Here is a 13,843-nt window from a genome sequence, read left to right as displayed (position 1 = left end):
CTGCGTCTTCCTGTAGCCTCTCTCTTGGCCTGTGTGCATAAATAGGCTCATAATAAACATTTGTTGACTACTTTATGATCCTTATCAAGTTGCATCTTATTGCCTATTCTCTGCGTTAAACAGCCTACATTAAAAATACTTTTTCAGGGTCCTGCCCAGTGGGGCAGTGGGCCAGCCCCATGGCTGAGTGGTTAGGTTCATGCACTCCGCTTCAGTGGCCCAGTGTTTCACTGGTTCGGATCCTGGGCGTGGACATGGCACTGCCCGTCAAGCCATGCTGAGGCAGCGACCCACATAGCAGAACTAGAAGGATCTGCAATTAGAATAAACAACTATGTACTTGAGCATAGCATCTTCACTTTTCATTGGCCTGTTTTTTGGGGGTTTTTTTACTTTTTATTGAGATTATGAGAGTTTACAACCTTGTGAAATTTCAGTTGTACATTATTGTCAGTCATGTTGTAGATGCACCACTTCAGCCTTTGTGCCCTTCCCCCACCCCCTTCTTTCCCCTGGTAACCACCGATCAGTTCTCTTTGTCTGTATGTTTAACTTCCACATAGGAGTGGAATCATACAGAGATTGTCTTTCTCTATCTGGCTGATTTCACTTAACATTTACCCTCAAGGTCCATCCATGTTGTTGTGAATGGGACGATTTTATCCTTTTTTATGGCCGAGTAGTATTCCATTGTATATGTATACCATATCTTCTTTATCCAATCATCAGCTGATGGGCACTTAGGTTGCTTCCACGTCTTGGCTATAGCATGGGACTTTCGGAATTGCTGACTTCAAGCTCTTTGGATAGATACCCAGTAGTGGGATGGCTGGGTCATGTGGTATTTCTGTTTTTAATTTTTTGAGAAATCTCCATACTGTTTTCCACAGTGGCTGCACCAGTTTGCATTCCCACCAGCAGTGTATGAGGGTTCCTTTTTCTCCACAACCTCTCCAACATTTGTCACTTTTTGTTTTGGTTATTTTTGCCATTCTAACAGGTGTAAGGTGATATCTTAGTGTAGTTTTGATTTGCATTTCCCTGATGATCAGTGATGATGAGCATCTTGTCATGTGTCTCTTGGCCATCCGTATATCTTCTTTGGAGAAATGTCTGTTCATGTCTCCTGCCCATTTTTTTGATCAGGTTGTTTGATTTTTTGTTGTTGGTTGTGTGAGTTCTTTATATATTATGGGGATTAACCCTTTGTCGGATATATAACTTGTAAATATTTTTTCCCAACTAGTGGGTTGTTTTTTTGTTTCAATCCTGTTTTCCCTTGACTTGAAGAAGGTCGTTAGTCCGATGAAGTCCCATTTGTTTATTCTTTCTATTGTTTCCCTCATCTGAGGAGATATGGTGTCCGAAAAGATCCTTTTGATACTGATGTCAAAGAGTGTATTGCCTGTATTTTCTTCCAGAAGACTTATTGTTTCAGATCTAATCTTTAGATCTTTGATCCATTTTGAGTTTATTTTTGTGAATGGTAAAAAAGAATGGTCAATTTTCATTCTCTTGCATGTGGCTGTCCAGTTTTCCCAGCACCATTTGTTGAAGAGACTTTCTTTTCTCCATGTATGCCCTCAGCTCCTTTTTCAAAGATTAGCCGTCCATAGATGTGTCGTTTTGATTCTTGGCTTTCAATTCTGTTCCATTGATCTGTGCATCTGTTTTTGTACCAGTACCATGCTGTTTTGATTACTGTAGCTTTGTAGTATGTTTTGAAGTCAGGAATTGTGATGCCTCCAGCTTTGTTCTTTTTTCTCAGGATTGCTTTAGCAATTCAGGGTCTTTTGTTGCCCCATATGAATTTTAGGATTCAGTATTCTATTCCTGTAAAGAATGTCATTGGGATTCTGATTGGGATGATGTTGAATCTGTAGATTGCTTTAGGTAGTATGGACATTTTAACTATGTTTATTCTTCCAATCCACGTGCATGGAATGTCTTTCCATCTCTTTATGTCGTCATCAACTTCTTTCAGTAAAGTCTTGTAGTTTTCGTTGTATAAATCTTTCACTTCCCTGGTTAAATCTATTCCAAGATATTTTATACTTTTTGTTGTGATTGTGAATGGGATTGTGTTCCTGAGTTCTCTTTCTATTACTTTGTTATTAGAGTATAAACATGCAACTGATTTACGTAAGTTGATTTTGTACCCTGTAACTTTGCTTTAATTGTTGATTGCTTCTAGTAGCTTCTTGATGGTTGTAGGGTTTTTTCTCTATATAAGATCATGTAGTCTGCAAACAGCGAGAGTTTCACTTCTTAATTGTCTATTTGGATTCCTTTTATTTCTTTTCTTTTTCCTGCCAAATTTCTCTGGCTAAAACCTCCAGTACTATGTTGAAGAAGAGTGGTGAGAGTGGGCACCCTTGTCTTGTTCCTGTTCTCAGAGGGATGGCTTTCAGTTTTTGCCCATTGAGTATGATGTTGGCTTTGGGTTTGTCATATATGGCCTTTATTATGTTGAGATAGTTTCCTTCTATACCCATTTTATTGAGAGTTTTTATCATAAATGGATGTTGGATCTTGTCGAATGCTTTCTCTGCATCTATTGAGATGATCATGTGGTTTTTGTTTCTCATTTTGTTAATGTAGTGTATCACGTTGATAGATTTAAACTGATAGGGTATTTTGGAGAAGGAGAAATTAAATGGGCTACAGTTGTCGAGATGACTTCATAGAGGAGGTTGGTCTTGAAACAAGAATGAGATTTGCTATGGGGCAGTTTACACGTGGAGCACAGCAGAAGCAAAAGCAAAACTGTTTTTGACGTTATAGAACTTGGGTTAACCCTCAGTCAGAACACCATGGTTTATTTCTTTATTGTAAAGTGTTGTGCCTGGAAATAGTCCATACTTACGCAGGCTGTGTATAAATATTTCTGTAGTCCTTCTAAGTGTATAACCTGAGATTAGCTCTCCGGAAAATGTCTGTAAAGACCAGTCTGAAACAGTGAGCATGGATAGATACATCATGCATTGTCTGGTAAAAAAGTAAGGTTGTCAGTGATCACATTAGTATATTTTTAAAACTGCTAATAATATTTTACAGAACTTATCTATTACACAATATTTAAAGAACCTGTATCTTCCCTTTGTTGGAATAACTGTATGTCATATGTGCTGTGTAAGCATCTTCATGTCCACATGTGTACTTTCTTTCATAGTCTCCATCACACCCAAGAACTACTCTATGAGAGCACCAAAGACTTTTTGCAACTCAGATTTGAAAACCAAAATAAAGAAAAGTCATGGATGCTTGAAAAGGATCATTTGATATCAAAGCTTAAGCAGTACAGGGTGCAGTTTAAGAAGAAAGAAGATAAAATTGGAAAAGTTTGGCCAGTTGTTCATGAGAGTCGTCATAACCAAAACGAATATATTAAGGTAGTTTCCTTATGTCTTACAGAAATTGGTTATTTTTCTGGAACACTTGAAGGAATTCAGAGAATGCCACCACACCTAAGAATTGTTGTGCAAGATCCATTCAGTCCACGAAGCTGTTGTGGCAGCAACCTCAAGAAATAGGTTTCAAAGAGTAGCTCATCCTTATGGTGTTTGGGGATTTAGAAAATGAAACCATTCATTCATTCAACAAGTATTTAGGGGCCAGCCCCGTGGCCCAGTGGTTAAGTTAGTGCGCTCCGCTTCAGTGGCCCAAGGTTTCGCCAGTTTGAATCCTGGGCGAGGACATGGCACTGCTTATCAGGCCATGCTGAGGCAGCATCCCACATGCCACAACTGGAAGGACCCACCACTAAAAATACACAACCATGTACCAGGGAGCCTTGGGGAGAAAAAAAAAAAAAGGAAAAATAAAATCTTGAAAAAAAAAAAAACCGTAGCAAATATTTACTGTACTGATACTCTGGGCTAGGCTTTGAGGCTACGTGAGTAAATGCGCTAGAGCAGATCTGCCTTCATGGCATTTATATTTTAGTGGGTGAGAAAGAACAGAAACATTAACAAACAAGAAAATGATAGATTATAGGAAAGTGGTTTTAAGGAATGAAAAGGATCATATGTAGTTGCTGGAAGTCTACTTTTGTAGGGAAGTACAAGGACACTCTTAAGTCTGGTGTTTTTGCTGAGACCTGAAAAATGGGACCGAGCTTGCCATATAGACCTAGGGAAAGAGCATTCCAGGCCGAGGGGAGAGCAAGGCCCTGGAGTATCCTGAAGGAGAAGGAAGGGTGCCATTGTGCTTGTAAAGGAGTCAGCAAGGAGGAAGTGGGTGCAGGTGGAGGGGCGCGCAGCAGCCAGTCACGGAGGGCTTTCTAGGGCCTTCGTATGCTTGGTGAGAATATTTAGCTCTCAATGGTGTTCTGTCTTTGAAGCGTTGTGTGCAAGGAAATAACATGATGTGGTTAAGGTTTTTAAAGCTCATTCTGGCTGCTCAGTGGGGTATGGATAATAAGCATTATTATTGTTGTTCTGATGATGGTTTCTTTCTCTTTAAAGGAGAACTTCAGAAATGCGTCCCAAAACATATATTGTAATGTCTTACTTGGGACAATTCTGAGATCCATTATCTGACTCTTCCTGGAGCTAGAAATATTTGTTTTATTTTAAACAATTTCTACTGTGTACACTTTAGAAAAGGCTAAGAGAATCCTTTAGAAGTAGGAGGTTTTCAAATGTTCTTCAGAGTTCCTTTCTGTCTTGTTCCTTAACTCGTTTTGTACTTCTGGAAATCCTTCCTTTCCCTTCTTGCTTTAAGTGCTCTTTGAGTTACCTAAATTGTAGAACTGAATAGTAATGGATGTTGTTCCTTTTGCCCTGCAGTCCCTAAAGGATAAGTTAGTACAAGAGAAGAAGCTGTCCAGCATGTACCAAGAGCAGTGCATTGCCCTGGAAGAAGAACTTGCCCGAATTCGGGAGGAGGAGGGGGTGAGGAGAGAGATCTTCAAGGTACAGAATTCTCTGCCCCTTACCGTGGAGCGGGAAGTGCGAATGGCTCCGGGAGGCTTCTCTCATCTTCACAAATGCCTTCCTGTTTCCCTCTATTTAGGATCGCACCAACAAGATGGGGAAGCGTTTACAGGTAATGACAAAACGCTATGAGGCCTTGGAGAATCGGCGTGTCTTGGAAGTAGAAGGCTTTAAGACGGATATTAAGGCTCTCCGGCAGAAACTGAAAGACTTGGAGCAAATGCTCTATAAGGTAGGTGCTGATCCTGAATTAGCAAGAGGTTTAGGGGTGCAAGTGAGGAAACATGGTCCTGAGGGCTCCTCAGGAGAAAGGTGTGTTTCCCTGACGGTAGACACTAATGGATCACCATCCTTTAAGCCTCACTGAAATCGGTTTAACAAGTACATGCTAGAGGGAAGACCAAAATAGACCGAAATAATTGAATGACTGCATCACTATACTTCCATCAAAGCTAAACTTAACAAATTTTTATCCCTCTCAATTCAAGAAGTAGATTTAAAGAACTGTGTCTGTTTCACAAATAGTGCGACTGAGCAGTTGAGTAATAATTTTCCCCCATCGGACTCAGCTGTATTTAGAATCCAAGTTGCCTCAGGAGCCTTCTTAAAGAGATTTAACCAGTCATCCACATATCCTAAAGGTTAATTGTAGAAAAGAAGAGATGCTTTCATTCTTTGGCAGATTTACCAATACTGTTTATATTGGTCTCTGCTTTTTACTCACTGTTTGTCGAGCTCTATCTGAAGACTCCTTTGCTGTTGTATGAGAAAGCAGAGAGTCTCATTCCTTTTTCTGCTTTAATTCTGCTCTACATTTCCCTTCTTTTCGTTGGTCACTAAACAGACTAAGGATCGAATTATTCTGCATACTAAAAGTCTCAAAAAGGAGCCAGCATAGCCTGTTCTTTATGATGGACTTTTCTTCCCTGACGTATGCCATGATCATTTTTTCTTCTTTTCATATCTCTAGGCAACACTTAACGCGCGGGCAAACCAGGACCTTGCCATCCTCTGTGAGGTCCGGGACAGCAATAGACGGGCACATAAGATACAAGGAGAACTGAAGAACCTGAAGTCCAAAGTATTTGGTCTGGAGAATGAACTTAGACTCTGTTGATCTTTACTTTTGGAAATGACTCTCATCTGGAATAGGCCTGCTTCCTGAAATCTGAAAACAAAATGTCGTCTTCTCCCAGGAACTACAGGCAGAGAGATGCCTGGGATAGTGCTATCTGTTATTATAGAGACAGAGTGAAGAAGCATCAGGACTGCTTATAAAGCTTTTCTTGCGTGTTAAGCTTTATCTATAGTTTTTGCTGTCCTGTTAACCTTTTAGTTGTTTTGGTCTGGACTATAACCTGAATTAGTTAGACATTTTCCCACATTTATAATGACAGCTTTTGTTTTTTTAAGAAGACAATGACGATGAAAACTTAGGAAGAAAGTATTTTTCTGTGAGCTTGGCTGAGTGTCAATGGGAACACCTTTCCTGAGGAGAGAAAGGCATCCACAGAGCTCACCTTCCTCCCAGGCAGAGGGAAGGCAGCAAACCACAGCTTGTGAAATGTGACTAGGCAGGCATTCTGCTGTGTGACTGTGTTCGTGAGCTGTAGGGCCCGAGTTACATTTTGGGACAACCAGTCTCATGAAGTTTCACCAGAGGGCACCAGAGACCCTACTCTCAAGCAAAATGTTCATCTAGGAAGATAAAGGTGCCACTTTGCTAAGAGCGAGTGAAACTTAAATGATCTTTGTATAAAAAGTTCATTATTATACCAGTAACATGGTTTTTTAAAAATAATGTATATATTTTAAATTAACTATTTTCAATAAAATAAGTAATTGAAAATATTCTATTTGAGTTTTCTGTAATTTCTTGTTAAAACCACGTTTATACTTTGTTAATGACTGAGTTTACTTACTTGGTCCCTGGTGTCTGCAGTTCTGCACAAGTACTGGTTTCCCAGCTGCATCCATTGAACTCATCTGCTGTTGGAGGTAACAGAGATAGCACAAAGGTGATGGCACTAAAACTTTATCCATTTCTTCCATCTATATGCTTTTTTAGGCAAATTGCTATGCATTTGGAGCAAAATAACTGTGTGTGTTCCTGGACAGCCTCTGAGAAGTCAGTTGGTCTTAGCTTGGTACTTACCCGGGACAAAGGGAAGAATTCACGTCTTCGTGTTTGCGTTGAGGAAAGTGGTGGATGAAGTGCTGTCAGGAGGTGCTGCCTTCTTTTTAGAAGCCTGTGAGAGGGGCCGCCCCGTGGCCAAGCGGGTAAGTTCGCGCGCTCCACTTCGGCAGCCCAGGGTTCACTGGTTTGGATCCTGGGCACGGACATGGCACTGCTCATCAGGCCATGCTGAGGTGACGGCCCACATGCCACAACTAGAATATACAACTATGTCCTGGGGGGCTCTGGGGAGAAAAGAAGGTGAAGAAGAAGAAAAAAAAGGATTGGCAACAGATGGTAGCTCAGGTGCCAATTAAAAAAAAGCCTGTGACACCAGGTCAGATTTTTTTCACAATAAACTGGGACTGGAGTTCTTACAGGGCCCAGTCCTGGGCTTTAGAGGGATGTGCATAAGTGGATGGTTCTTCCTTTCGTCCAACACTTAAGGAACTGGCTTTTCATGATTACTGCTGTTTTGATGCTGGGCAAAACAAAAAGTCTTATTAAATCATAGAATTTCAGAGTAAGAAGGAATCTTGGAGATCATATAATCCAAATTTTTAATTTTATATGTGACTTTGAGGCCTGCCACCATTGACTTCAGCAATCAGTTGATAATGTTTCTAACACCTTGGCCTCAATTCCAATGACATTCATCTTTGTGTTAACTACCCACTAGTATAGCCACTCTCTAAACCTCATCATCAGTTAAAACTACTCCGTCACCAAGAAGCAGTGTAGAGTAGTGGAAAGAGCATGGGCTTTGGAGACTCGGATGTAGAAGCAATCATGCCTCTTACTAAAACCCTCAGGCTCTGGTCTCTTCATCTGTAAAACAGAGATAGATCTACCTGCTTTGGCAGGGTGATTGAGGATTAAGAAAGAAAATCCAGTGTCCAGAATATATAAAGAATTCTTACAGCTCAACAATAAAAAGACAACACAAAAAAATGGCCAAGAGATCTGATTAGATATTTCTCTGAAGATAACATACAAATGGCCAATAAGTACACAAAAAGATGCTCAGGGGGGCTGGCCCGGTGGCGCAGCGGTTAAGTTCCCATGTTCCGCTTGTCAGCGGCCCGGGGTTCGCCAGTTCGGATCCCGGGTGCGGACATGGCACTGCTTGGCACGCCATGCCGTGTTGTTCATCCCACATATAAAGTAGAGGAAGATGGGCACGATGTTGGCTCAGGGCCAGGCTTCCTCAGCAAAAAGAGGAGGACTGGCAGTAGTTAGCTCAGGGCTAATCTTCCTCAGGAAAAAAAAAAAAAGCTCAATGTCATTAGTTATCAGGGAAATGGAAATCAATAATGAGGTACCGCTTCACACCCAGTAGGATGGCTATAATAAGATGGTAAGTGCTAACAAGGGTGTGGAGAAACTGGAAGCCTCAGTTATTGCTAGTGGGAATGTAAAATGGTGCTGCCACTTGGGAAAACAGTCTAGTAGTCGCTCAAAAAGTTAAACATACAGTACCATTTGACCTAGCAATTCTACTCCTCAGGTATATACCCAAGATAGATGAAAACGTACATCCACGCAAAAACTTGTACACAGGTGTCCATGGCAGCATTATTCCAATAGCCAAAAAGTGGAAACAACTGGTGTCCATCAACTGATGAATGTGATTCAGCCGTAGAAAGGAGTGAAGCCCTGATACACATGCAATGTGGGTGATCCTTGAAAGTACACTGTGCAAAGGAAGACAGACACAAAAGGCCACATATTGTCTGATCCCACATATGTGAAATGTCACAACAGGCAAATCCTTAGAAAGGAAACGTAGTGGTTGCTAGGGGCTGAGGGGAGGGAGTAATGAGAGGTGACTGCTAATGGGTATAGGATTTCTTTTGGGGAATATGAAAATGTTCTAGAATTAGTGGTGATGGTTGCAAAACTGAATATACTAAAAACCACTGCATTGTAAACTTTAAAAGTGTGAATTTTATGTTACATGAGTTATATATCAATGTTTTAAAAGTCCATGAAATGGGCCGGCCAGGTGGCACAGTGGTTAGGTGCGCATGTTCCACTTCGGTAGGCTGGGGTTTGCCGGTTTGGATCCTGGGTGTAGACATGGCACCTCTTGTCAAGCCGTGCTGTGGTAGGCATCCTACATGTAAGGTAGAGGAAGATGAGCATGGATGTTAACTCAGGGCCAGTCTTCCTCAGCAAAAAGAGGAGGATTGGCAGTGGATGTTAGCTCAGGGCTAATCTTCCTGAAAAAAAAAAAAAAGTCCACGAAATGGCTTAGTCCTGTGCCTAGCATGGAGTGGGCATTCAATTACAGTTAACTATTATTTATATTTTGCCTTCTTTGACTTTCTATCAGTTGCCCACCACTGTTAGTCAGATTCCAAGATGTATTTCATACCATTCATAGGTGCTTTGTGTGTACTAGAAATTGCTCTAGATCGTAAGTTTATGGAGAATATGAAGACAGTCTTTGTGCTCCAAAGAATGGTAGGAAGATAAGCACTATGGGTGCATAGAATAAAAAGTAGCATAGAATATGACTTAAACAAGGTAATGTTTTTGCTGAATCTTAAAAGTGAGTTTGGAGTCAGACGAGTTTGGGCATTCTAGGTAGAGAGACAACGTGTATGACGGCATGGAAAACAGTATTTGGGGAAGTGCTTGTACAGGAGACGATGTCAGGTAATACAGAATATGAGAAATGCTATGAAACTTCATCTAATACAATAATGTAAGTATGTTAAATATTTCAAGACATTTTGCATCAATTGAAAACATTTGAGTTTACTTAAAAATGGGGAAAAAAGCAGTAAGCAAAATCAGAAATATTTAGTGATATCAATTCGTGCATGAAAAAAAGAATTTGAAGTGCAAACTCACTTTCTTAAAAACTAAGGGTGGGGAGTAAGCATCATGCAATAATAAATATATGAAATGTTTGTTTCCTGGGAAATCCTTGTACTGCAGATCAGAGCAAGGCAAAATCACTTAATACCAGGATTTTTTGCGGTATCTGTGGGAACAAAGCAAAGATACTTTAGATCTTTAGAAAAGAGCCACCTGGGGCTGGCCCCGTGGCCGAGTGGTTAAGTTTGCGCCCTCCGCTGCAGGCAGCCCAGTGTTTTGTTGGTTCGAATCCTGGGTGCGGACATGGCACTGCTCATCAAACCACGCTGAGGCAGCGTCCCACATGCCACAACTAGAAGGATCCACAACGAAGAATATACAACTATGTACCAGGGGGGCTTTGGGAAGAAAAAGGAAAAGAATAAAATCTAAAAAAAAAAAAAAGAAAAGAGCCATCTATGTCATCTGCTTTGCCTTTTAAAATTCCTCTTTTAGCCCATATTTGAGTCACTTAGTAATAAATCACCTTTTCATCCATGAAATTTGTGATGTTGCACAACATAAAATAGCCTCTGACTACGTTATTTTTTTCTCCAGTCGCATTGCTCACTGCCTCTCCACTCGTGCCACACTAGTTGGGCCACCAAGATTTACTGTAATATTTGCAACGTAGCAGACGGTACTGTTTCCACTCACTGCATACAGAAACAGAGGAAAGGAGATGGCTACAGCCCTATCCATATAAGAAACTCAGGGCCTGAGCTAAAGGGAGACATTAGAAAGACAGGAAGGGACAGATTTGAGAAACATTTAGGAATAGAATGGACGTTTCTTTGTGATGGATAAGATGTGAGCTTTAGGGAAGGATTAAGGATAGTTCTCTAACTTCAGTTTCTGGCTTAGGGAACCATGTGTATAGTGAAACTATTAACTGAGATTTAGCATATATGAGAAGCAGTTGGTTTTGAGTAAATATGAGAATGGGGGATATGGAGGTCAGAAGAGAAATTAGGATTAAAGATAGAGATTTGGAATTATTAGCATATAGAAAATAAATGAAATCATGGAGCCAAACCGTGGGTGTTTCTGAGATCAGAGATGGAAAGCATATAGAGCAAGAAGAGGACCAAAGAGGGGAACCCCGATGGTCAGAGGAGATAGGCAGTAACAAAGGAATGGTCTGAATAACGAGAAAATAGTGTTCTGGAAGCTTAGGGGAATGAGAACTTCAAGAAGTAAAAGGTTGGCAGCATTGTCAAACTGCAGAAATATAAGATAAATTAGAATTTATTTATTTTTTTGAGGAAGGTTAGCCCTGAACTAACTGCTGCCAATCCTCCTCTTTTCGCTGAGGAAGACTGGCCCTGAGCTAACATCTGTGCCCATCTTCCTCTACTTTATATGTGGGACGCCTACCACAGCATGGTTTTTGCCAAGCGGTGCCACGTCCGCACTCGGGATCCGAGCTGGTGAGCCCTGGGCTGCTGAGAGGCAGAACTTGCAAACTTAACCGCTGCACCACCAGGCCGGCCAGGTAAATTGGAATTTAGATTAGACCTTTGGGTCTGGCAATTTAGTAGCAGATGAATTTAGAGCAATTTCAGTGAAGTGGAGATAGAAGTCAGCCCATATTAGGTTGAAGAATGAGACAAGGAGAAAGATGGGAAGTAGCTTTAGAGTAATAAAACCAAGGAAAGGAGTTTTGATGGTTTTAGGTTGAGGAAGACGTAATCATGTTTATAGACTGCAAGGAAAAGTCCAGAGGACGTTATTGAAGACAGAGGAATGAGAGGGGATGTTTGTGAAGTAAGATGCTGGAGGAGAGTGAGAGCTGGTACTGATGGAGGCAATAAAAGTAGATAAGTAGATAACTCTGAAGGGGAGACTGCCTCCTTTTTCATGGAGGAAATAAAATCAAGGCCATCGACTGAAAGTGAGATGGGGCATTGATGAGATGGGGAGCTTGAGGATAAGAGGGAAAGTTTGGAAAGAACGGTGGGAGCTGCTGAGGGGCAAGTGACAGAATTGGTAGGAGTAGGTCAGAGTGAAGGATTCATTGAGTTGAACTGACTGCCACTGAAAAAACGTCTAGGATTGCAGCAAGCCACCGTCCGCTTCGTGTGCCCTCCTAACTTCCCAGCTAGCTGAGGGCACAGAGCCAAAATGGATCTCTAACAGCAAACCAGCAGGGAAAAAGAGCAGGTGAAGAGGTGGAGCTGGAGAGAGGGGTTGGCTACCAAGTGAAGGGAGGCACTGCAAAGAAAATGTTTTGAAAGTTTTTTTTAAGTCTGTACATTAAAACATTGCTTTGTGTGTCTAAGCTGTGAAGTATTCCACTCTGGGACTGGTCGGTAGCTTAGTTTAAAGTCATCCCTACAAAAAGCAAGTGGGAACACAACCTGGACTTCTGGAGCAATTACTTAATCACCTCCCGTCTAAGGTGACTTCACTGTATACCCATCTTCTTGTTACAGGATATCCCTAATTTTGAAGATGATGCACTTTTCTTGGAACCACCAGATGATAATATTGACATCTTAAGTGGTATGTAAGCGTGTGTAGAGCAGGACTGTTACTGAGAAAACCACTGCCCTTGCCATAGCAGCCTCCTGGGAGCTTGACCTTCAAGTGGCAGCTATTATTGCTTTCGTTTGCGGATCTTCTTGGCATCTCTTCCTCTTTGCTTCCTGGGCTGCAAGATCTCTTTTTTAAAACTGAGCCAGCTACTTGTTTTCCTTTTTTTAATTAACTGTGTTGTATTGACACATGAACAGACCAACGATGACAAAGAATTTGAAGTTTAGAAATAGATTCAATTAATGCTGGAATCTAGGTTATTGTAATAGAGGCATTTCAAGTTGGTGTGCTAAAGATGTATTTTTTAAGTTTGGACAAATATTTGTTATAAAATAATATGCTCGATAAGTCAACTCACATCTCTAGCTATCTAGCTATCTATTTTAGATAATTGTAGATTGACATGTGGTTTTCAGAAATAATACAAAGTGCTCCTGTGTTCATTTTACCTAGTTTCCCCCAGTTAGCCACTCCATTTTGACGTGGTTTGTCTGCAGTTAACTCCAGATTGAATCACAATGTTTCCGATGGGCCTTGTGTTGGTTTTGTGAGATTTTCTTCCCCTTTGGGCTCACAAGTGTCATATCCATTAAGCACTTTAGTATTTAACAATATCAGTGCTAATTTTAAATTAATACAATTTCAATATTGCTATGTTGACTGTTGCAGAGCCTCTTAATTGGCAACCTCGCCTTGACATGTAGAAAGGGATAATTAAATATTAAATAGAGGGATCTAGAATCTGAATGCACCTAATGTAGTACTGTCATGAAAACTTTTATAAGATTTCATTTGGCCCCAAGCTCAGTAATGAGTCAAGATTGAGCTAGTCTGTCTGGGCTTCTTTTACTTAAATTAGAGTGATTTTCCCTCCAGCCCTACTTCTCTTGGATCACGCACCAGGCCAGGCCAGCACCTGATAAGCTTCTTCAGAAAATAGCTATGTTCCCTTTCTTGTTTCATATCAAAGCAATTAACTCCCCAAAAACAGCCTTATAAAACTCTTCTTTCTATATGTATCCTGCTTGAATCCTCCATGACATCTTTAGGATTCTGTATTTCTTCTCAGCTCAGTCTGACCAAACCCCTCTCGAGTTTATCCGCCTCCCCCCTGTACGTCACACTTAGTCTCCCAGCCTCACCTCCTAAGCGCTAGAATTTCAGTGCCACCCTGTCCACACCTGCACTGACACTGCCCCTGCTCTCCTTGCTCCGTAGATCTCTGTCCTTCTCTGACTCCTGTGTCTGCTGGGCTTGCCCGTTCCTGTCTCTGACCCCTCTTCCACTTGTCCTGTCAGTGTTGGTGTTCCCAGGAGTCTGACTTGGG

At 41.2% G+C, this 13,843-nt stretch overlaps 1 protein-coding gene across 3 annotated transcripts in view; it reads left to right on the top strand.

Annotated features, from left to right (window-relative positions):
• The window catches only part of CCDC77 (coiled-coil domain containing 77), a 36,407-nt gene extending 29,619 nt beyond the window's left edge, over positions 1-6,788 (top strand). For all 3 annotated transcript variants that reach the window (XM_008508641.2, XM_008508640.2, XM_070620465.1), the window contains 4 exons: positions 3,173-3,392; positions 4,791-4,916; positions 5,017-5,169; positions 5,908-6,788. In XM_008508641.2, the coding sequence (XP_008506863.1) occupies positions 3,173-3,392; positions 4,791-4,916; positions 5,017-5,169; positions 5,908-6,054 (646 nt within the window). In that variant the 3' untranslated portion in view covers positions 6,055-6,788. The remainder of the gene's footprint in view (positions 1-3,172; positions 3,393-4,790; positions 4,917-5,016; positions 5,170-5,907) is intronic.
• Positions 6,789-13,843: the final 7,055 nt, after the last annotated feature.

Source organism: Equus przewalskii, chromosome 5, assembly GCF_037783145.1.
Source record: "Equus przewalskii isolate Varuska chromosome 5, EquPr2, whole genome shotgun sequence".
Taxonomy (NCBI): Eukaryota; Metazoa; Chordata; class Mammalia; order Perissodactyla; family Equidae; genus Equus; species Equus przewalskii.
This window is presented reverse-complemented; position numbering and strand designations above follow the sequence as displayed.